This window comes from Poeciliopsis prolifica, unplaced genomic scaffold (genome assembly GCF_027474105.1).
Source record: "Poeciliopsis prolifica strain line A6 unplaced genomic scaffold, Auburn_PproV2 SCAFFOLD008, whole genome shotgun sequence".
NCBI lineage: Eukaryota > Metazoa > Chordata > Actinopteri > Cyprinodontiformes > Poeciliidae > Poeciliopsis > Poeciliopsis prolifica.
This window is the reverse complement of record NW_026562383.1, coordinates 7,220,203-7,242,727: the sequence shown is the minus strand read 5'-3', so window position 1 is coordinate 7,242,727 and position 22,525 is coordinate 7,220,203. Positions and strand designations below refer to the sequence as shown.

The 22,525-nt window shown below is 36.1% G+C and overlaps 1 protein-coding gene across 4 annotated transcripts in view; it reads left to right on the top strand.

Moving 5' to 3' along the window:
- Nucleotides 1-22,525, top strand: part of astn1 (astrotactin 1) — a 333,499-nt gene that overhangs the window by 104,617 nt on the left and 206,357 nt on the right. For all 4 annotated transcript variants that reach the window (XM_055032916.1, XM_055032915.1, XM_055032914.1 and 1 more), the window contains 4 exons: nt 3,909-3,993; nt 5,511-5,585; nt 8,575-8,712; nt 16,223-16,373. In XM_055032916.1, coding sequence (XP_054888891.1) covers nt 3,909-3,993; nt 5,511-5,585; nt 8,575-8,712; nt 16,223-16,373 — 449 coding nt within the window. The remainder of the gene's footprint in view (nt 1-3,908; nt 3,994-5,510; nt 5,586-8,574; nt 8,713-16,222; nt 16,374-22,525) is intronic.

The following is a 22,525-nucleotide window of genomic DNA, read 5'->3' as shown; positions in this document are numbered from 1 at the left end:
TTACTATGTGTACACAGTTAAAACTAATTTAAAAACTACTTTGCTTAATCAAGCTTTTTTTGGATACTTTTAAAGATTCTCTACCTGCATGAAACTGTAGCAGTGTGTTGCTTCAAAGTGCTGTACAAATACATTTTACTTTTTTTTTTTTTACTTGCTTCTTTATGCCCATTTATCAGAGTGGCGTAAAGGTAATTTTATTTATATTGCACATTTTCAGCAACAAGGCAATACAAAGTGCTTTACAGGAATTAAAAGAAAATACAAACAAAATGGCCAACCAAAGGAAAGAGAAAGAGAAGAAAAATCTAATAATGTTGATCTAAAGTATGTAAACTAGGTGCTCCTGTTCAGGGTTACTAAGTATCCTCCGGTCCAATTCCATTTCTGGGTTGGGAGAACAGGAGTCTAAAAAAAATAGTCCAACAATGTTGATCCAAAAGTGTCCTCTGGGCTTCTGGTCTCTGCATCTAAATAGTGAGTACTCTACAGTTTCTGATAAAATGAACTGAAGAGTGACTAATCTACTTCCTTTTATGGGTCAAAAGTGATTACGCCACAGTTTCTCCACAATTTATAATTTTACTAATAAACTAAAATAATCCTTTTCTGGGTAAAATAAGGAGAATTCTACAGTTTCTAGCAAAATAAAGTAAAAAAGAGGAAAGGACACAGTAGGGCAAATGGTAACATTCAGACAAAGCAAAGGGCAAAACAAAGATGCGAGTGAAGACGGTGACATCACAGTGCCATGAAACCACGTTGCTCAGCCTCCCGGCAGAAGTCCAATAGAGATGTTATCGAGGAATGTCCTTGGGAGCGCTCAGCTCCACAGCTGCATGGATAACAAGAGGGGGTGAGGTGGAAAGGAGCATTATGTTTACATATCTTCAAGGAGAATGGAAATATGCGGCCCTTCCAAGACAACATGGAGAAAGCCAATTCAGATTCAGAACGTCTTAGGGCGGGTAGATGATAAATTTCAATCTTCCCTAAGCCTCTCGGATACATCTCAGTTCCCAATCATCCAGATTAGTTTGGTTGTTGCACTGAGCCGAAACTAGCAACTTCTCCAAGATCGATTCTATCCTGTTAGTGAGTTTTAGAGTCCTCAGCTGGGCTACGACTCTCAGCAAGACTCAGATCCAACATGCATCTCTGTCCACACCAACAGTCTGAGTGTTTGCTAGTTCGGCCAACTCCGTCACAAATATGTCGATAAACTTGGTATCCGCAAGCTCCAAACAGCAGAAATCCTGTTGTCATGGATAAATCCAGCGTGTATCCCGCCGGGTGTCTCCCCGCAGGACAAGAGGGCTCTCCTGTGCCCAGTCTTCTCGTCGAGAAAATTTGATCAGTTGCATTGATCTAGACATGTTGACTAGATCCATAATTTGTAAATTCGGAAGATGTGCAAAGAAAGACTCCAAAAATCTAGAAAAAAAACTAAAAACGGAGCAAGTAGGTCAGAGGAAAAAACTGTCCACCTTCACCGAGATCAAAAGGAAAAGAAGAAATAAAAACTTTAAAGCAGAAGCATGAATTACATTTTACAGCTATGTAGTTTTCCAGTTCAGCTGTTGTTAGACAACCTGACTTCTTTATTCCTGGTGATCGTAGCAGCATCATTAGTTATGTTATGTAACAATGGAAAGGTAAAAACTGAAACAATGTAGCTACTGCAGACACTCTTTGTGTCATTCCTTCCAAAATATCTTCTAATTTCTAATTACATTTAAAGAAATAGACTTTATCAATTTGTAAGAACATTAAACCTCTTAAAATACGTAGATGATATTTCAAACTGATTTTTTTGTTAAGAAAGATGCAAAGAAATCAACTTGTAATCATTAATCAGATGTCAAGTTTCCGAAATCTTCACATGAATTTCATATATCTCTTCATACTTACTTACTGTGCAAGAGACATTAATAAAAACTGTACAAGGTGCATCCACCTGATGGGGGAAGAAAATAGTAGAATTATGTAAACAGTAAACAGAAAATAAACCATTATAAGAATAACTCAAAAAGAGAAACATTCAACCTCAGAGCTTACATAATAATGTTTGTCATGAAGTGTAGAATAATTTGAAACAAATTTAAGGAGGTTTCACCTGGATATGAACTTCATTTGTTTTTGTCTGACAATGAACGTACAGAACCCGTCACTTGAAATGAAGAGCCCTCTACTTACCCCCCACTGTGTATCCTGCTGCGGTAAATCCTGATGTAGCAAATACATAAAAAGATAGAGAAAAACAGCAGGCATATGCCGTCATAGTGAGAGGAAAATAACACTGGAAGAAGAAAAAAATAAGATTCCTAAAAGTGCAAAAAGTGTAGTGCTCTGCTTGCTGTTTGTAGACAGAGCTCCTGTGATGCTACGCTTCTTACATCATGCTTTAAAGTTTATTTGCAGACTCATCTTGAATGGGACTTTCTTTCCCTATTCATCTACCAAAAGTTCTAACAGCAAAGTACAGGAGCGAAAAAGTTATTCTTTTCAGCAGAACTGTTCTCTATTAAAGACCAATGTTAAATAAAGAAAAGCTGAACAATGAACTGTCTTGCTTTTTATTCACTGGCATAAGTAGCAGAAGCACTAAAAGTGAATTCCTGGCATAAACTGACAGTTGACCTTTCTATTAGCATGGGTATATAAAACCACAGTTCCTGCTTCTCCCATTGAAAATATCATGTTAAAACATGTTACCCTGGATAATCTTTCTAAACCAGGAATGAGACTCCATCAATCACACTACATTAAGTCAGTATCTTTCTCCCGGGAGCTGACAGCGCAACAATGAGGTGATGCTATTCTCTGTTAACAGGTTTCACTTATCAGCACAAAACTAACACAGAGTATGAATATTTTGTTTGTCCCACTGAAGAGGTATTGAATGTTCAAGATTTTTTTCTCTCTCTCTCTTTCAACAAGCATCATTTGATCTCTGTGTCCAGTCCAACAATCCCACATGGGGTCATGAATAAAGGGGTTCAGCAGCAGTTCCCAATGAATCCCTGGGTTTATGTTTTGAGCAGCAGGCATGTGCAATCGTGCATGACATCCTAATACATTTCCACTGAAATGGTGTCCAAGGTCTCACAAGAAAGAAGATTTCTTAGAAAAATAACTGAGGTAGCATTTAGCTTCTGTGCTTAGGAACAATCACTCTTAAACTGTCAGTTGTACAAAAAGTAAACTTTAAATCACACTGAAAGCTTTACTGCAACTTTTTGGGCTCACTAATTAACTGAATACATTTTAATATTGTTTTCCTAGAATGTTAGAAAAACTGTTTCTTATTTGGACCAGCAATGTTATAAATCCCAAAGAGCTTCTGTTTGTGTTCTCTCCTTCAACCAGACATGTACACCCAAATAAAAAGTCCTTCTTTCATATACTCAGAAGCCAGAAGCTGCTTTTTTTATCTCAACGGTGGGTTTATTCAAGCTAACGCATAGCTTGCCTGAATTTTGTGCACTCTTGCACTATTGAGATTGGGCTTTATGTGGCGTGCCGAGGGTCCAGTTGCTTTGTGTACAAGCAGAGGAGGAAACCATAAGTTGCCTTTAAGTGTGGCTTCCATCTGGGATTTTATTTCTGGTTGAACTGCCTGCTCTTGTTATTTGCTACAGGCTATTTTTCAGCACCTTGTGAGCAGCCGCATTGTACAGCAAGATTTGATTGCACATGCTCCTGCAAGAAAACTGCAAAGCATTTTGTTTTTAACAATGTTGACTACCTCATTAAGAATACGAGATGATCATGAGTGTTCTAATTGCCTCAAGAGGATCATATTTGGTGTAAAACAAAAGAGGAGCAGTGGGAAATTTTTTGGGTGATTTGAAAAGGGCTTGACTATAATGAACATAATGATTGAAGAACCGCCTTTGTGTTTTTAGGAGAATGCCTTTGCCTTGACGGCTACATGAAGGACCCGGTCCACAAACATCTTTGCATCCGCAGTGAGTGGGGGCCCAATCAGGGGTAAGTTATGATAATTGCCTCATGATGATTTGTGATTGCTCATTACCATGTCAGGGTGAACCATTGGGACAACAAAGGAATCATCCTCCCCATCAAACCAAGACTTATTATGTTGCTTTGATAAATCAAAACAAAATGCGATGTGACCACATGCGGTACAGTGTCAGGAGAGGGAAACAGAACTCCAGGTTCACCAAAGCATTTGCACACCTAAACATCTGATGAACATCCCAGGCAAGGCTTGAATTTGTACTATATAAGGACAAGTTGTCTGTTGCAGTTCAATAAGCAAGACAATCAAACACCATTATTGATTACTGCTTATTGAAATGTCACATATTAGAAGAAAAAAAATGCACACAGTGCACTGTATTTTTTTCTATTTGATTTTCTTTTATGAGAGAACACAGAACCTATAGGGACTTCATTGTAACATCAACTTGTAAAAATAAAATCACTTGTGGCTGTAGACTCCACAGGATACCTTTTAAGAAATGTAATAGACTAACTAAATACCCCATTAGGCTCACTTTCTTTTTTTATAATGTGGATTGCCACTGAGTTCTGGAGCCACTTAAAACCTCTCTGTAGGATAAATGTGGCACTGAAAAGAATAGCTTGTGCTAATTTCTTACACCGCAATGACTTCCAGCAGGCAGGCCAGACATTTTCCTTTGTGTTCTGACTATATTCATGCCAAGGTTTGTGTTATTTTATAAACTTTTTATATTTTTTTTGCTAATTTCCTTCGCCTCATCTAACTGTGCATCTCTGCTTCTTGTTCCTCTGGTCTTCTTCCTGGGTCCCTGTCACTGTGTAACAGAGTGCGCACCCATGGGTGACTTAAATGTTTAATGATCGTAGCCCATGGCATGGAAGCCGCTCCCCCTCCTTACTGATGTTCTTTTTGCTTACAGTGGTGAAGGAGTTTGCTCCAAACGACATCGGGCCCCTGTCACTTCCCTTTCTTGCGCTTTCACTTTGCAGACTGTTAAGTCCCAGAGCTGCCACTCCCCATTAATCTCTATCATTCTCCCTCTCTCACTTCTGCCTCTTGGCATCTGTCTCATTCCCACAATGTTTTTCTCACTCTCACCGCTTGTCCCTTTTTCTTTTTTCCCCCAGCTTCTGCTGCTTCCATCTACATCTGTATCTCCCGCTCTTACTGTGCGTCTTCCTTCCTCTGTCTCATTCTGTCATCGCCTCTTATCCACTCCCCTGGTAAATAGATATGAGCCAAAGTCACATTTTATGTCGGCAGCAGCAAAACACATTTTCAGTCTGCTGATTTACACATAAGACACTGTGATGCTGCAAGTGAATTGTGAAGGAATGCTGCTTTGGTAGACAGAGAAGCGGGGCTTCAGATTTTGGAAAGTTTGGAAAAGAAGGATGGGTATTCTAAAAAAAATATATATTTTTTTTTTTGCACTTCTCTAGCTTTGATTCTAATAATCAGTTTTGCTCTCTCCTCTCTTTGTTGTCTTTGTGTCTGATCTATTTTTTCCTCCTGCAAGTCCCTGGCCTTACACCATCTTCCAGCGTGGGTTTGATCTTGTGATGGGAGAACAACCCTCTGATCGCATTTTCAGGTTAGAAGAACTTCACAAAACTTACTTCTATCCGACTACATTACACATTCTGCCTTGCTGCCATCAAATAACATGTATCGCTATACATCTACGACTGTTTCTCTATTGATGATCGTTATGAGCCTGCAGGTTCATGCAGACTGTGAATTAAAAAAGCAACTCTAATTATCACGGGAAACCAGAGAAAGTGGATTAAACTTTTTTAAGCTTTTGCATCATTTTTTTATTTTAATTTTTTTGCGGATCAGCAATAAAAACAGAAGATTGTTTTTTTTCATGCATCACAACAAAAATGTATGGGAGAGAGCTAACTTTTCAGTTCGTTTAGACCACTCTGATTGTTAGCACTGTTTGTCAGGAACGGATAGAAGAAGATGGCCGAAAGATCCAAAGTTGAATTAAAAGGTTTGTCTTTCTTGTTGGCATATCATCCAGTTTGCCGGAAGTTTTAAAATGTTTTCCACAAGCAGCTGTCCATCCTAATTTGACCAGTTTGGATCTTTAGCTCATCTTATCAAACGAGCCAGCAGGTCACCAATACTTGAAGTCAAGTTTTGATGAGCTGCGCATCCATAATTTTATTTGCTTAAGTTTGTAACATATTATTATTTACCAAAATTATTCTTACAGAAAATAAAATGAGGCAGAACAAACACTGAAGACAAATGCTGAGTGGAAGTGTTCAGACACACAACACTTGCCTTCCACTCAGTAATAACCACAGGGAGTTCCTCTAAGGATTGAAAACATGTTTTCCTCCCAACAACTGTTTCCTCATGAGGACTCTTAGTGTTTTCCACCTCCAGTTTCTGTTAGAGCGAAGGAAATAAGTCCTACGGCAACGCACAAGTCCCAAGTTGTCCATTATGAAGCAGGGCTCGTTAGGTGGCAGCTAATTTATCCTGTGGTCACCCTTGTACGTCATCCTGCATCACAGGGAACCTCGGCTCCGCCGCCGAACACGGTCCCAGAGGAGCAAGTGAAATAAGATGTGGCAACTGCTTCCTGAGGAATAACAGGAAAATAAAACTATTTTTAGGGAACTTAGTTCCAACAGCAAACTCCTGAAATTACGCCTTATTTAAATAAAAAATAAAACAGCTGCATTTTGATCCACTTAGAATCTTAACTTTTAAACAAGATGATTAATTAGCTTCATGTAATTAAATGTTGCGTTTCTGCAGTGGTTTAATCACTCTGGGTTTACACTGAGTGGTAGTGCACACAATCCTCTGATTTTTCTGCCCTTTTCAGATGCTAAGCTTGCATTTTTATTAAATGCAAATTGACCAATTGAAAATTTTGAAATGCAGGTATTCAGCATAAAAATGACTGTTTTGTGGGGGAAAAAAACTGCCTTTTGTAGCACAAGTCAGCATGCATTATTCATCAGGGTTAATACAGCATTTCATGTTAATCAGCTCGCAACGTTTAACTTAAAATTTAAAATACTTTGTTACAACTGCTATAAATGGAAAGGTTGATGATACCATTGTTACACAAATAAAAATATGATTTGATGTTTTTGTTCCAGGCATCTGTTTTTTACAGATTCATTGTTGTTTTGGTGTCTCAGGGGGAAACTCTGAGTCGACCCATTTTACCAGGATTTTGTTCCCTCTGTTAAGGGACCATTTTATGCTGTAAATTATGAATTTGCTTAAAGGCAAATTAAATAGCTGCAAATCTACTTAAGTTTGTAACATGAAATGATTCATAAAATTAAGACATTCATCTCTTAAAAGCTGCTTTTTAATGCAACATGTTTTTGGTTCCACAAAGAATGAATTTTGGTGGCCTTTAAAATTTACATAGAATATCCGCATGTGTCTATGTCAACCGTTGGTAATATGTAGGAATGATTTCGCATTTGGCCAGGGTTTCCATATTGTTGTCTATGGTAGAAACAAAGCAAAAATTTTAAACTTTCAGTGGTTGGTTACTTGGATGCCTGTGACAAGGTGGCAATGATTTCAGCTGAAGAGTCAAAAACCCATGAAAGAAATCTGCCAAAATTTTTCTAACTTCCTTTTTTTATCATTATTGTGAAGAAATTCTGTTTTATTTATACACAAAATCCACATTTTCTTAATCAAGCTTGGTGACTCTTCTAACCTTCCATAATGACTCTTATTGACATTGGCTAAAAATATACAGAACGACATACTGGTCTGATATAATAACAAATTCAGATTTTATTTTAGGAGTGTTTTGGTTCTTGCATGGAATAATTTAATTGGATATCCACAAGAAAGTAATAAAGTAATTTTTGCAAGTATTTTGTGTTTTTCTTTATTTTGAAACCAAAAACTGGAAACACAATTTTAGCACTTTCAAAAATGACAACAAATCTTCTATAGTAGATTATGAAGTTTTCTCTGAAAAGGTCATGTAACATTTGACATGTGTCATGGAAAATCATAGGAGTCTGTTGACTCTATTCTCACCAGATTTTGGTCGGTTGGTTTCAATTTGCCACTGTTTGTGGGTGTTTCCCCACAAAGACAAGAAAGGGTTCATTGAACTCTGGGTGTGAAGTTGTGAATTGTTATGCATGGAGGATTTTGTGAAGCTCAGCATAGCTGCCCTTTCCATTTGCATTTTGTTAAGAGAAGTGTGCCGTGTTCAATGTTAAGGAGGAAAGCTTTGATTGTGCTTTGGGTGCAGGAAAGTAACAAAGATTATTTGTGGGCATCAAGGATTCATCACCTGGTCTTTTATGACGCTGTAGGTTTGTCTGTGTGAGGCCAGCTGACCAGTCCTATGATGAGACTATTTGTATTATCCAAGCAAAAAGAGAGATGAGGAGCAAATTATAAAAATGAGTTTTATTTATCTAGACTGAGGTCAAAAAAATTGTCTCTTCAGATTGCAAAGTTTGCAGATTCATAAAGTATACATGCATAAGCAACATTTTATTTCACTTTGCCTTCATGTCATTCTTTTCACTTTTAAAAAAGCCCACTTCTGTGACTGTGTCTTCTTCTAGATTTACATACACCCTGGGAGAAGGAATGTGGCTTCCTCTGAGCAAAAGCTTTGTCATCCCTCCTGCTGAGCTCGCCATCAACCCGTCAGCCAAATGCAAGACAGACATGACAGTAATGGAAGACGCGGTAGACGTAAGGTGAGAGACATTTAAAGATGCCACTTTTCTTAAGTATAGCTTTAGGAATGGAGACAACAAAATCTTCAGTGGGAAGAACAAGTGTTTCATTAAGCATCATGATCTTATTGGTAATTACACTCCAACAAAGTTTGTTGACATCACCACACTCAAATGTAACAAAGACATTTGCTGGCTTTAAAAGATGACATATATTATCATACTTTTATGTCATCCTGCATAAAGTAAAGTAAATGTCAACTCCGACAGCTATTCTTTTCAGGAGACTTGCGCTGCTTTGTATTCTAACTTTATCTGCACTTGTTTTTTTTTTTTTTTATTAACTATTGTTTCTGTGAGTTTTAATCATCGCACTGTTGTTGATGAAGAGGTCTTAGTGGTCATGATTCACAGGCTAATAAAATTCTGAGTTCAAACACAAAATCAATTATGGAGAAGCAGCAGGAGGATCGGGGGGGGAGGAGGAAAATAAAACTAAGAACTGGCTGGTGATTTGAAGCCAGAAGCAGTGTTTCGATTGTTAAATGGTTCATAACTCCGAAGACAATCCGCTCTGCATGCAACGACTGCGTCTGTGTCTTGACTGCAAAGAGAGCAGTAACTGAGCCAAAACAAAGCTGCAGTGTTAAATTGGACCCAGCCGACATCAGTGAAGCAGCAGAATTATTTAGCCACTTTGCTTTTCTACCAGTGGGTGGTTAAGTTGGCCCAAAAAATGTTCATATCAGGATGCCAATGTAACCAGAGTTCTTAGTCAGATTCTGTAAATTTAGGCTTGAGTCGATAACATTTTCTTTGTTTTTACAAACATTTTTGCTCCTCTCCTGTGTTATCTTACCAGTGCTGGCAGAAAATAGAAGATATTTGAAAACTAGACATTAAATAAAAACGGAATATATAATGACTTTTTATATCCCGGTTCCCAGTGTGAGACAGAGTTGACATACTGTACATATCAATACAATAAGCCATATTAGGTTTCATTGGAAAAATTACACATCGTGCTACAATGTGTATGCCCTGCAGATAATTGACACAGTATGAACTCTAAGGGAAAGGCAGACTAAATATAGAACTATGTAGCATAGACATCATCTATGCTACACAGATGATGCTGTGGATGAGGGAAGGTTTAACCCACTCAGTGTTCACAATATTGTATCTACTGTGGAATTAACCAGGACACAGAATTAATGGACTAATCATAACTCCAACAAGTATATGCAAATATAGATTAGTAATAATTTTGGCAATGCATCATTAACTTGCATTGTTTACTTGAGCAGAATCCTATTCTTTACACTGGTCTGCAGGTTTGCATTGCCACTTCAAGAAAACAGATCCATTTTTTTTAATCATACAACTACTCTGAAGTATTCTGTAAACTGGGACACAGAATGTTCTCGAATTTAAGACGTAAACAAGAATCACCTCCATAAAGGTTGATTGTATTACGGATTTTCAATTTTTCACACATACTCCTGCATCTGGTTATAGGCGCCTTTTCACGTTGCACTCTGACTATATGGCCACTATAAAACCACCAGCAGGCATAATTTTGGCTGAATATTTGACAAAACTTCTTGGTAAAATTAGGACAATTACTTTTAAATAATCTAACTCTCCTCCCAGACACAGCTTTTATACATAGTTTTTCAAAATCCAACAAGCTTGAGTTTAGCTCCTGTGGAAATCCATTCCAGAAACTTAATATTAACATTCTTTATCATCCTCAAACCAGTTTAGATCATTTTTGGGATCTTCATCCATTCAAACTCCCAATTCCCAACGTTCAACAATCTGAATGTCACCCTCAGATGAAAAAAAAATAGCTAAAGATGTTTATGACCAACTCAAGAGCATAATGTAGCTGCTGCACATTTGTCACCTGGCTGTGCACAATTTGTCTCCCGTTCCACATCACATAAATGCTATATTTAATTGAAAGTTGGGAACTGGAACGCCCATTGGGGTGCAGTAAACTAAACCAATTTGAGATAAGTTTGGCTTTGCGCCATGATGCATTATAGTTATTTGTTTCCTGTGTAATCTTTTGGTCCTTCCATCTGTATTCATCTTGTAATTTTAATGATTAATATAATCTGATTTCATCTCATATATTTCCTCATTTAAATTGTGAATGTTTTGACTGACATATTGTGGATGGTACACTTAAAACTATGTGATAATGCTGTATGCTTTGTAGATATTTCAACAGTGAGCTGGACTGTTGGCAGGCAAATTAAAAGAGAAAAATATGAACTGTCCTTTTTTTTAAACCGAGTAGTTACAATATGAACTGCTCTATTAAAAAGGAAGAGCTGAACATTACTGGGGAAAAGGGCACAGCTTTATTTAAATAAATATGTCACTCACTGAGTCTGAATTATTTTCAGACACAATGATTTTTCTTTGTGTAGTCTTGGAGTCATTGAACTTGTCTCATTAAGCTGAACTCAGTGACTTTGTGGCAATTCATAAAGTTGTGTCTTTTAAGTGCTGCACAGTGAAACACAAACAAGAAATGGCTTCATTATACAAAGAGAATATATGTATGGGCCTGTTGATGGGCATACGCCACCAGCATGATGCAAATGATTTCTGAGATATGTGCATAGAAATTTCATACTCCAGCTGTGTGTGTTACTAATTCAAACTGATGTCCAAACCAGAGATGGTTAGGAGTAAGCCACAACTCAAGATGTGAAATGAAGGAGTTTGTATTTGCAGTTTGAAACTATCAGAAGTCAAAACATAATGGTGATTTGAGGGCAGGAATCGCATGACTGCGAAGTGGAATAGCTGCTTCCCCCTCATACAGGTATTAAAACCACTGAATAAAACAAAAAGATGTCAAATATCTGATGGTTGTTATGTTCTGAATTGTGCTTGGTCATTTATCTGATGACCTTTGTAGCCCCGCGTTTCATTTTATAGACAGTTTCAAAACAAATTTGACTAGCAGTCATCTCTCATCTTTACACTTCATGCACAATCACCAACTTCTGTTTGCAAAGGATATGTGAGTCAACTGCTTTCGACTGAATTGTGTCATTTTACTTCCAAAACAGTCTGATTTATTCCAGTCATTCAGTCATGCATCCATCTTATCTGAGAACACTTTCCCAAGGTAGCTGGCCCAAAAACAAGACACGCCTACTCAAACATGTATCATTGTTCATATCTGATACTGATATCAGCCACTTCCAACTTCTCTGTGAAAATTAGAATATAAGAAAATATTTTTAAATAGTCAATGATTAGATTTTTTTCAGCATGTCATGCAACATGTGTGAAAAAGCAGTTGTTGTAAAATAATCATGCCATTTTTAAAACTATGGATTTTCAAATATCCACACATTTATGTCAAATGCATGCAGAATAGACTTCAAACTAGAAAGGCATCTAAAAGTTTCAAAACAGGGATTCTTGAGGAGAAAAAAATCTTCTTTAGAAAAATATTTTTATTTATAGAAGAGAAGGATAGACCCACATTCATTTTCCTGCAGTCTTAATCTGGCTCACTTGAATTATTAAATAGGTAACAAAATATTTGCAAAAAAAAAAAAAAAATTTTCTAAATTTTCTAAGTAAGCAAATAGAGCTATGTGGTTAAAAAGTGATGGTGCTGCATTAACAAATGTGTGCAAAGTTTGGCAGCTGGTAATAACTTCACATAGTTATTACCAGTTACAACTAATAGGGGAAAAACAGCATGTAGTTTAATTCCCTAGATGTAAGAAGGGGTATCACAAGAAAATGTCCAAGATTTCAGATTTTTTTGCCTTAATTTTTAGCTCTTTGTGCCTCCACTAGGCTCTCACAGAAAGATAACGTGTTCTTCTGCGAAGCCCTCATCAAGATAAGAGTGGAAACATGAACAAAACGCAGATCATCCAACAATTTTAAACAGTGCAACCCAGAATTGGCTCACTCCTGCTGCTCTGTCGGCAGTCTGTGTCTAACCAGACGTAAGAGGTCCTACATTTTGGGGAAAAAAATCTTACAGCTAGTTCATAGAAACATACAGTGCAGCTTTTCCAATATTTCTTTTTGGTCCAGTACTTCCAGATTTGGCTTTTTTTTCCTATTTTTACACGAGACTTAACAAATTCTTGTGACCGTCAGTATAAAATAAATTCTGACGATCAACAAAATTTAACCTTTAACCTTGTGTAGTCTTATTCTGCCCATTTAATATTATTATTACTGTTATTAATATATTTCTTACATCTCTCTTTGCTGTGGGGAAGTCTGAAGAAAGAAATTATGGAGTGTAAAGACATAAAGTACTGAAAGAAAAAATATAAACATATGATTTTTACGATGTACAGCCCTATTGACGTGCATCAACAGTTGTTGATTCAAGTTTTGTTATGTTTGATTTATTCTCTGCTCATTTTGCTTAAATTCATGTTGGACACTTTCTGTATGTAACCATATCATCTTTACACAATTTTGTACTTTATTTCTTTATGAAAATGTGTTATGTCAAACACATAAATAATTCACAGTGTGGGAAGCTTTAAAAGTATATAAATTTGCACCTAGAAATCATTTTTACTGTCTAAACATTCCTTTTGTGAATATTTATGATGTCAAGATTTTTAAGCTCTCTGTTGGGAAATTGCAGTGAGGATGCGTTGTTTACACACTTTCATCTGTTTTTTTTTTAACATGCTATTTTCATTTGGCAGCTTTCTACAAGTCGCTGTGTAAATAGCTCATCTCCTTCTGATCTGTGATCTAATGAATGCTCTCCTCAGCTCTCCCTCTGGGGCTTCACAAAAACACTGTTAACACCTTCTTGAAACATGCTGATTCACTGTTCTTCTGAGCTGCGTTCCCATGTGTTTGATTGTCATTTGTAACTTTGTTGCCTCCTGGCAGAGAGATAAGTGACAACAAACGCTGCTCTTTTTCCATTGATTAGCTGGTGTCACAGAAGTTTAAGAAATTTGCGAAAACAGGAAAAAAAAAAAAAAAAAACATTGTGAAGTATTCTTCACACTTTTTTGATGACGTATTAGCTTGAAACATTTATAAAAAAAAATTTAATACAGCATCTGTAAAATAACTTCATCATCTGGACTTTTGAAGCAGAACTTTTCTATGGTTTAATACTTAAAGAAATTGTAGTTTTGTGGTTTAATTTTTTACATGTTCTATTTGATATTCTGATTATTATTTTACAAGATACTGTTAAATTATTTAAACTCTGTGTCTAAATTACACAAGGGGAGATGTACCGTGAAATATTTATTCCCAACATATTTTTTCTGGATTCTTTTGCATATTTGTCACCGTTAAATATTTTAGATTATTAAGCTGATTTAAATATCAGACAAAGATAACCTGCACAAATACATAAACATTTTTCAATTGATGATGTCATTTATCCAAACAAACATAAACCTATGCAAACAAATAATCAATTCCTATCTAAGTCATTATATAACCACGTCTTCTGTTTATTCACTGCTAAGCTTGATTCAGACCTTTTGAATAAAGAAAATTATTTAAGCAGAACCTGGAATGAACGATTGACAAAAAAATACAACTATAATAATTATGCTTTTCTAATTTTACAAAATCTACTTTTAAGGTAAGTTGAATTGAAGTGACAAAAACATGTCTGGCAAGAAGCTTTAATCAGACTTTTGGATTTAGGTTTTTGTTATCACTGTTCATACTGATAATGCTCTGAGAATAGAAATATTAACTTCAGATCTCATACCAATTTATTGTGACGGTATTTTACCAAATAATAAATGTTACTGTACTTCGTCATCATTTAAACTTTTAATCTACTCAATGATTTATGTTGGCTGCTGTGGTAAATCGTGTTGTACTCTCTCTGGAGGTCCCCTGTCTCATATTAGGATTTCTCAGTAATTTAGTATTCACACTTGCTGTTGGTTTCATCATCTGCTGATGTGCCTTTCAACAAGTCCCCACAGTATAAATGACAGCAGTGCAACACGTAATTAAAAATGGAGAAATTGGTTTTGTAAGATAACATCAATTTTAGGGTGAAAGGGAAGAAATACTATAGCTTTTTTTCCTCCCAATTATCAACATATAATTAAAATTTTTTCCAAAAATATTTCTGTCTGTTTTATTCTGCATTAACAATGTCAAATACTTAACTTGTCTATCTAATTGGATCTGTTGTTAATTTTATAAATAGTTTTTGATGGAAAAATAATTCATATTAAATAAAAGCTCTTAGAAAGGTTAAGGTAATAAATGTATTTAGTTTAAGCTCTGACATTGTCTACTTTGAATACTACAATTTTACAAAGCTGGTTTTGCAAAGCACTGTCCATGGATGAATATTGAAATATTCCTAAACATTGATTCAGTAGTGTGATATTATTTTTTTGGTATATTATGAAACAATTAAAAAATATTTTTATCCTCATTATTAATAAAATTACAATGCATTTTCTTGACAGTAGTGTTGTGAGATTAGAGAGAAATGGATAAATCAACACCAATGATTTATCCATTTATCCAAGATCTATGGTCAGATCTTCTTACAATTTTATTAATTTTATTTAATCAAATTGAGTGTTAAACCAGGTTTGATCCCACCACAGTTTACATATCAATTGTATTATCTAACTGCAGCAAATTGTTTTTTATCATATTGAGGGGGGGAAACATAATTCACTAACAGGAAGGCTCTAATTTATTTTCTGTTCCTTTCTGATATCTACAATTTTTCGTTCTGTGTTGTGCCTTACAAAAATAATCGGTAACACTTTATTTGATGGGTTGTGAGTAAGACCGTCATGACATCGTCATAAACATGACATAACACTTGTCATGAACATGAATAAGTCTTCATGAATATTTATGACTGTCATAAACTGTTATTTGGTAAATCATGACTAATTCAAAGTTGACATTATTAACCAAGAAATTATGATCTGATGTAAACTTGTTATAAAAGTATTACTGATTAAACTTTAAAAATTATGTAGCTTTATGTTATTAAAGCTAAAGTGCAGTTATAACCAACTGAGTTTTTTTTTTTTTTTTTTTTTTTTTCATATTTCCAAAAGACGTCTTACTGAAAAGGGTAATAATTTCCCACCTGATGACATAAAAATGGCTGAACAAGGTGAAAAACATTGCCCTTGTACCATTAGTCTCCTTCTGTTGTGATGGATGATGGGAGTTCATTTTATGTAGTCGTTGATCAGATGTTGCTCCGGTGTTGTGCTTTAATTTGTACTATAAAATAAAAAAGCATAAGTTTATTTGGTTAATGTATTACTTTGAATCCCAATATGAATCACTGATGTCTATATATGACAAAATGTAGCAAAGATTAGTTTTAAGTTTTTTAATAAATTCTTAAGCAAACATATTGTGCTTTTTAAAACAAATCTATGCAGGGGTGAATACAGAAACATTTCAGTGCTCTTTCAAAGTGAAAACTCAATAACTGACAATAATATACACATTACCTCTGCTTTCTCCCTCCTTGTTGTTTCTGCAGAGAGGAGCTGATGATCAGCTCGTCGTTTGACTCTTTGGAGGTCCTCCTGGACTCTTTCGGACCCGTCAGAGATTGCTCGAAAGACAACGGTGGCTGCAGCCGCAACTTTCGCTGCATAGCTGACCGAAAGCTCGATTCCACCGGCTGTGTAGTGAGTCATCTTTCTTTTTAAATCTCTACCTTTAGGGGGCTGTAGATTCCGGCACAGAAAAAAATGACCTTTCCCCAGAAAAAAAAGAATCCAATTCAAAGTATTACAGAGTGGTATACAATCTACACACTCCATCTTATGACTGATGCAGCACAAGAGGATAAAATTGCCTTAACCTCCAGCAGATCCAAACCTTGGGGAGTTTTGATCTTTTGCCAACGTACCTGGCCACTTTTCTAAAGGTTATAAACCAGATCCCCTGTTTTTTTCATTAATATCCTGTTTTGGTCATCATTGTTTAAGTCTGTTTGCTTGCATAAATATTCATGGGCATATCCCATGAATGTTTGGTGACCCACATCAAGGACACACAGTGAAGCGGCATTCTCTAGCGTTTCTGAATAGACTATTTGAGTCTCCCCCGTCGTCTCTCATGCCTCTTAGGCCGGCAGCACATTCATTACCTCCAGGTGGTGCTTAGCAACCAGGAAATGTAGCAGCCAGGTTTGTTTTCTTCTCCATCTGCTGGGGACCCTACTGCTTGCGTTCTTGTCATTGCAGACTCCTATTGCCTTCTGCTGGTGTTTTGCTTCCCTTAAATCCCTCACCCCTCACCCCACTTTCTATCGATGAGCTGTCAGACACCGTCCCTGCAACAATTTAATTTCTTTTCGAGTGCTTTGATGCACTTCAGTCGAGGCTTTAAGGTGGTCTGGGAAGATGCTGTTGATGTGATCCTGTGTGCCTCTCTCGCTCACTTGAGATGCATCTCAAACATGGTGTAGCAGCTGGTGGGAAATTTTAATGGGGGGATATGTAATTTAAAGACTAGAGCAGAGACCCACATTTCCAAGGAATTCCACACTTCTGCAATGATGTTACAATATCATTTTCACAGATAAGAAAAATTTGAGTGCGTTTGTTAATGAATATCCTCCTCTTCCATCATCTTACTTTTATTTTGAACTCATAGATTTATAGTAAATGAACTCCAGGCAGTTGAATAGAAGGTAAAAAGCCTATTTCAAAGTATCTGATCAGGTTTTTAAGCTTTAAAAATGATTTTACTACTGCCCTTTCCAGATATCTGTCCTCTAAAACTGTGGTACCTTTTAATCTGACAGGCAAATTTTATATTCATAAATTAAAATGGAGAGAAAAAAAAGCATTAATGTAAAATAAAAGTATGTATCTTTTTACATCAGAGACTATATTCCGCAACTGCAAAGACATAGTATGTAGAGATCATAATGAGGACTAAAATAATCTATGTCTGCCTTAAGATCATGGTCAAAAGAAAATGTATCTTGTCATACCCTGAGGTGACTTTTGTGCTCACTTCTATTGATACCTGAAAAGCTGAGCATGTAAAACAAAGTCCACAAGTTTTAAAGACTAAGTGAACAAATGTAAACTTTTACACCCACAGTTTTGTACAGTGGGATAATATATCTCATTATTTGATTATTTTTGGGGTGAAAAGCATTCGCTGAAGTAAAACTGTGTCAGATTGCAAAATTATCTTATGTAAGTCATGGAAATATGCTAGAAATGTGAACATTTTATGAATACGTCTGAACAATCAATGTAAGCACATTTTAAATCTTCACAAGAAGACAGGACACATTCTACTTTCTTCCCTGATCTTCTTTGCTCTGCATCAGAAAATCTGTTTGGTATTTTTTGTTTTCCTTCTCCTGCAAAGATGATCTCAAGCTTTATGCAGATGCTAACTTTCTTACTAAATCTGCATCAATCAAATCGGTTTTGCTTTCTAAAATGACAAGCAAATGACTGGCTGTGATTAACATTAGCATGTTTTTTTGTGAGCTTTCCGTAAAATGCATGCATAATGAATCATTGAAATGTAAGCAAACTGCGTCAGCAGAGAAAGAGAGCAAGATTCTTTTCAGGGTGAAGCTATTTCAGGAGCAGGTCTGTCTCTTTATCTAGTTTTAGAATATGAAGCCCAGCACAAACTCAGTTTTCAAAATTTCGCTCCTGCAAAAATATTGTAATGTATCTGCCCCTGATGTTTCTAACTGCTACCATACAAATAGCAATTCTAAAACTGTAGCAACATGACACTTGGATCGTAAATGTTTTTGTTTTGAGTACTCCACTTTATTTATTCCTGAAACTTGGGAGGATGTTCAGATCTGCAAATATTAACTGAATTGAGTTTCCTGTGTTATTGTTCATGGAAACAGAAAGCATGCAGTAAGTTAAACTAAAAAACATTCATACCCCAGAAGGCTTGAGATTTAAATGCATTTTACTCAAATCAAACTGTTTGTGCCAGACAAAAAAATGTGATGTGCATATTTGAAAAAATAAAACCATATGATATGAGTAACAATTTTGTTTTTATTTACATTTTAACAAGAAAAGATGCCATGTCAAAAATAGTCATGATTATTTATAATGTATTTAAAAAAGAATTATTTTTGAAACCTTTTCATAACAGCTGATTAGATTAAAAAAATGTTATTATATTCATATTATATTATATTATATTATATTACAATGCTCATAACTCTATTTTGGCTTTTTGCTGTTCATCTGTTTCATGTGTGAATTAAAGAAGCATTTCTCATAGTATATTTTTCTACCCACAGGAATATGTTTTTCTGCTTTCTGATATCTTAGTGCTGCAGTTACATTGAATGAAAATGACTTAAATCACCCTTTTTTCCGTAATGCTTTTCAGAAGTCACAACCTGCTCATATGGGAAAGAGTCATATATATATGACTCTTATATACAGTATATAACTTGTCATGTTAATTTAATCTAATGAAAACCAGTGATATTTAGTGTATTTAGTGTCAAATTTCCTTTAGAACTTTAATACTCATGAAAGGTCAATTTAACAACAATTCTGAATGGAATAAAGTACAGTAAAGTAAAAAAAAAATGTTAAATTTAACAAATTTGATTAGTTTAATATTTACTGTGTAATCTTAATAAATTAATCTAGTCATTTTTACTATGGCCGCTACATTTTTGTTGATCAAATAAATATTCTTCCTCATTCATCCTAGTGACCACTGGCTGATCAAAACCGGCCTTCGTGTCTTAATTGTTTGATCGAGAAGTCTATATAAAGTAAAAAACCATCCATCCACTCTAACGGGGTCGGGAGTTGCTGGTGCCCATCTCCAGCTGCGTTCCGGGCGAGAAGCGTGGTTCACCCTGGACAGGTCACCAGTCTGTCGCAGATCAAGTAAAAATCCTTAAGTTAAATATATCAGTTGGTGGTGCCATGTGCATTTTTGTAAAAATGTTTTTCTTAGCTTTGTAGTGTTCCTCAAAAGTTGGAATTTATAGCTTTTTTAAAACATTTTAATTACAACAATGAAAGTGCTATACACACATTCACCAGGGGTGGCAAGAATTTGCCTGCCTTTGTCTTAGTCCAGCTGCAAACACATTTGGAGGTTGACTTAGGTTTAAATTCATTAGAGAGATATGGTCAAAGAAATTCTGTGTAGTATAGCGCCACTGAACTTAAATGTCGGCAGTTCAATATCTATCCAATTTCCATCTTATACAAGAAGATGACTGAGTGGATATTTTTAGCCAAGCCTTTGAAGTCTTCCAGGCACTTGAATCTGTTTTGCCTGGTTGAGACACTTTTTCATGCTTTTCACTGGTGTGGGAAAGCATAAAACAGTCCTCACATTTTTGTTGTGACATTATTCCTTAATGCATAATTACAGGGTGACTTTAAAAAACATTTCACATTTGCCATCCATCTATCTAAGAGACAGCTTCTTTATGTTGCAGCGTGTTGCAAATCCCTGCCAAAAGCATCAGGGAAAAAAAATCCATTTTCTTTCCTCTGAAATTAGTCTCACAAGGATCCAAAGAAAAGTGGTGAAAAGATTTCTTTCCAACGCTTTGAGGTGTTGAGAAGCTTGTCTTTTGTATCCTCTTAATTATTTACTGTCTTGTAATATGTGTGCATTTGTGTATGTAATATATCTGAGTCCTTTGTAGAAAATAACAATAGGGAGTCTGTGTACTTATTCCCAATGTCTCTGCTTTCACCTCAAAATCCTTCTGAATGTTCACAGATCTCAACTAGAAACTTGACTGATTCAGAACTTTGACTTGGACAATAATTCAACATTTACTCTCAAGCCAAGACCTCTTGAGAAAGAGGCTGGCTTGTATGTCCAACAAGATGTAATCAGCCATTTTTGTGTTTTTTTTTATACATATATACATATATTTTTTATCTGAATATTTAAAGCTCAAGGCATTATTGCTTGGGGACAAAAAGAAAACTGTTGTGCAAATATCTATTTTGCACTTTATGTGCAGCATGTAGACATTTCTTCGTATGCACGATAGACATATCATGGTACAACAAGGAACAAGACACTTATCTTCCACTTATCCAGGATCGAGCAGTGATATAACATTTACACACAGATTATTTTAAAAAGCTCACTTTTGTTTGCATGCCTTCCCAACCATACTCATTGCTAAACAATGTAAATTACCAGTCTTTGATAACAACAGCCCCAGGTAGCTGATCAAGTTTGGGGAATTTGGCAACTTTGAGGACTGTTTTCTTGTTGATCTTGTTTGCAGAGTGCCCACATTCTAGTGCCCATTATTTTTATGTGATGACATCATCAGAAAGTTTGTAATCCACACTTTCTGGCTTCCTAAATAACTCAAAAATGCTCCTTGAGAAACTTGTGCCTGGTTTTACTTTTGCCAGTCACAAATCCTGGGAACTCCCAAGTCCAATTAATTCAAAATAAAAAGAAGATTAACAAAACAGCTTCAAAGTGAAGTTGGGAGAAAGGAAAACACAGTTTAAGCTGTAACCTGTGGCTTTATTTAAACTGCTCAGTAATTCAAGTCTTTTAAGGGAAACACAGATTAGTGACAATCCAGTGCCTAACCTTGTCAAACAACACAATTCATGGAATGGAGTTTAAAGTTAGACTTTTTCTGGTGAAACGGAAAAAAGTAATGTATCCGTAAAATCTACTTTGGAACCAGATTTAAATCTATCCTGGTAATACCTTTTATTTTGGGGGCATGGTGAGGAGGGTTTGGGGAATTGGATGAGCATTCCTGCCTAGAAGTGGGACACACAGCTTTAAGGGCTGTCAAGTCAGGTGGAGTAGCATTGGCACTTCAGAGTGTTATGGATTGGTGATGCGCACCCAGGGAAAAGAGAGCTGTTTGGCGAGTTCCTCCTTTTCAGGGTGGAGTTGTTCTGCTGCTGAGGAGGTGGTTTTGGGGTTCCCAGTTTGTAGGCTTGCCCTGCACTGGGAGACATGGTAACAGGATTGGATGAGGGGGTTTGGTACCCTGTTTCTCTCCTTGTGTCTCTTTGGCCTCCTGATCTTTGTTGTTGACCAGCTTCTGTGTCAGGCATATGTGGGGATGGCTGGTGTCTGTTTGGAGAGGCTGCTGCTGCCTCTGGGAGCCAGTGCTACCCCTTGCTGCTCTCGGATGCCGAAATTAGCTACAAATTAGCAGCAATTGCGTCACACGCACACACTAGCATCCTCACGCTTATGCACACATGTAATATAAAGGTTAAAGACCTTTTTTCTGTAAGTCAGCTACGTAATTAATCAAAAAATAATTTGGGGCTGTTGAGGGAGTTACTTGGGGGCTCTCATAGAACGGGCATAAGCATTTAATTTGTGTTCCCTGCAGCCAGGCAGACCTGAAGTGTAGAAAAATAAAAATAATGTCAAAATAAATACGGTGACTTAGATGATGTAGTAGAACTTTCACAAAACAAACAGACTTTTGTGGGTATATTTTGATAATTTTCTTTTTTTATTTATATTCTATGCCTCTTGATACATTCACTCAATTCATTTGTGCTCATTATGAGTTTATTCCTTTGTGTTTAGATTCTTAGCTTATTTGTGTATGTTTCTGTACATTTAATTCTAATTCTCATTATTCTCAGACATTTTCTTTTTTTGGTTTGAAGATTATTTGGGACTTAGTTCTGTGTTAATTAATCTTCTCAGTCATGGCGTTTTCACACCTGGTAGCCCAGTTGATCAGGGACCAAATTTGCAATGTTTGTTACATTTTCAGCTTGTATGGTGTGTATTCACACTGCACTGTGTTAAACCATCCAAAGACTTTGAAGCCGTTAATTCT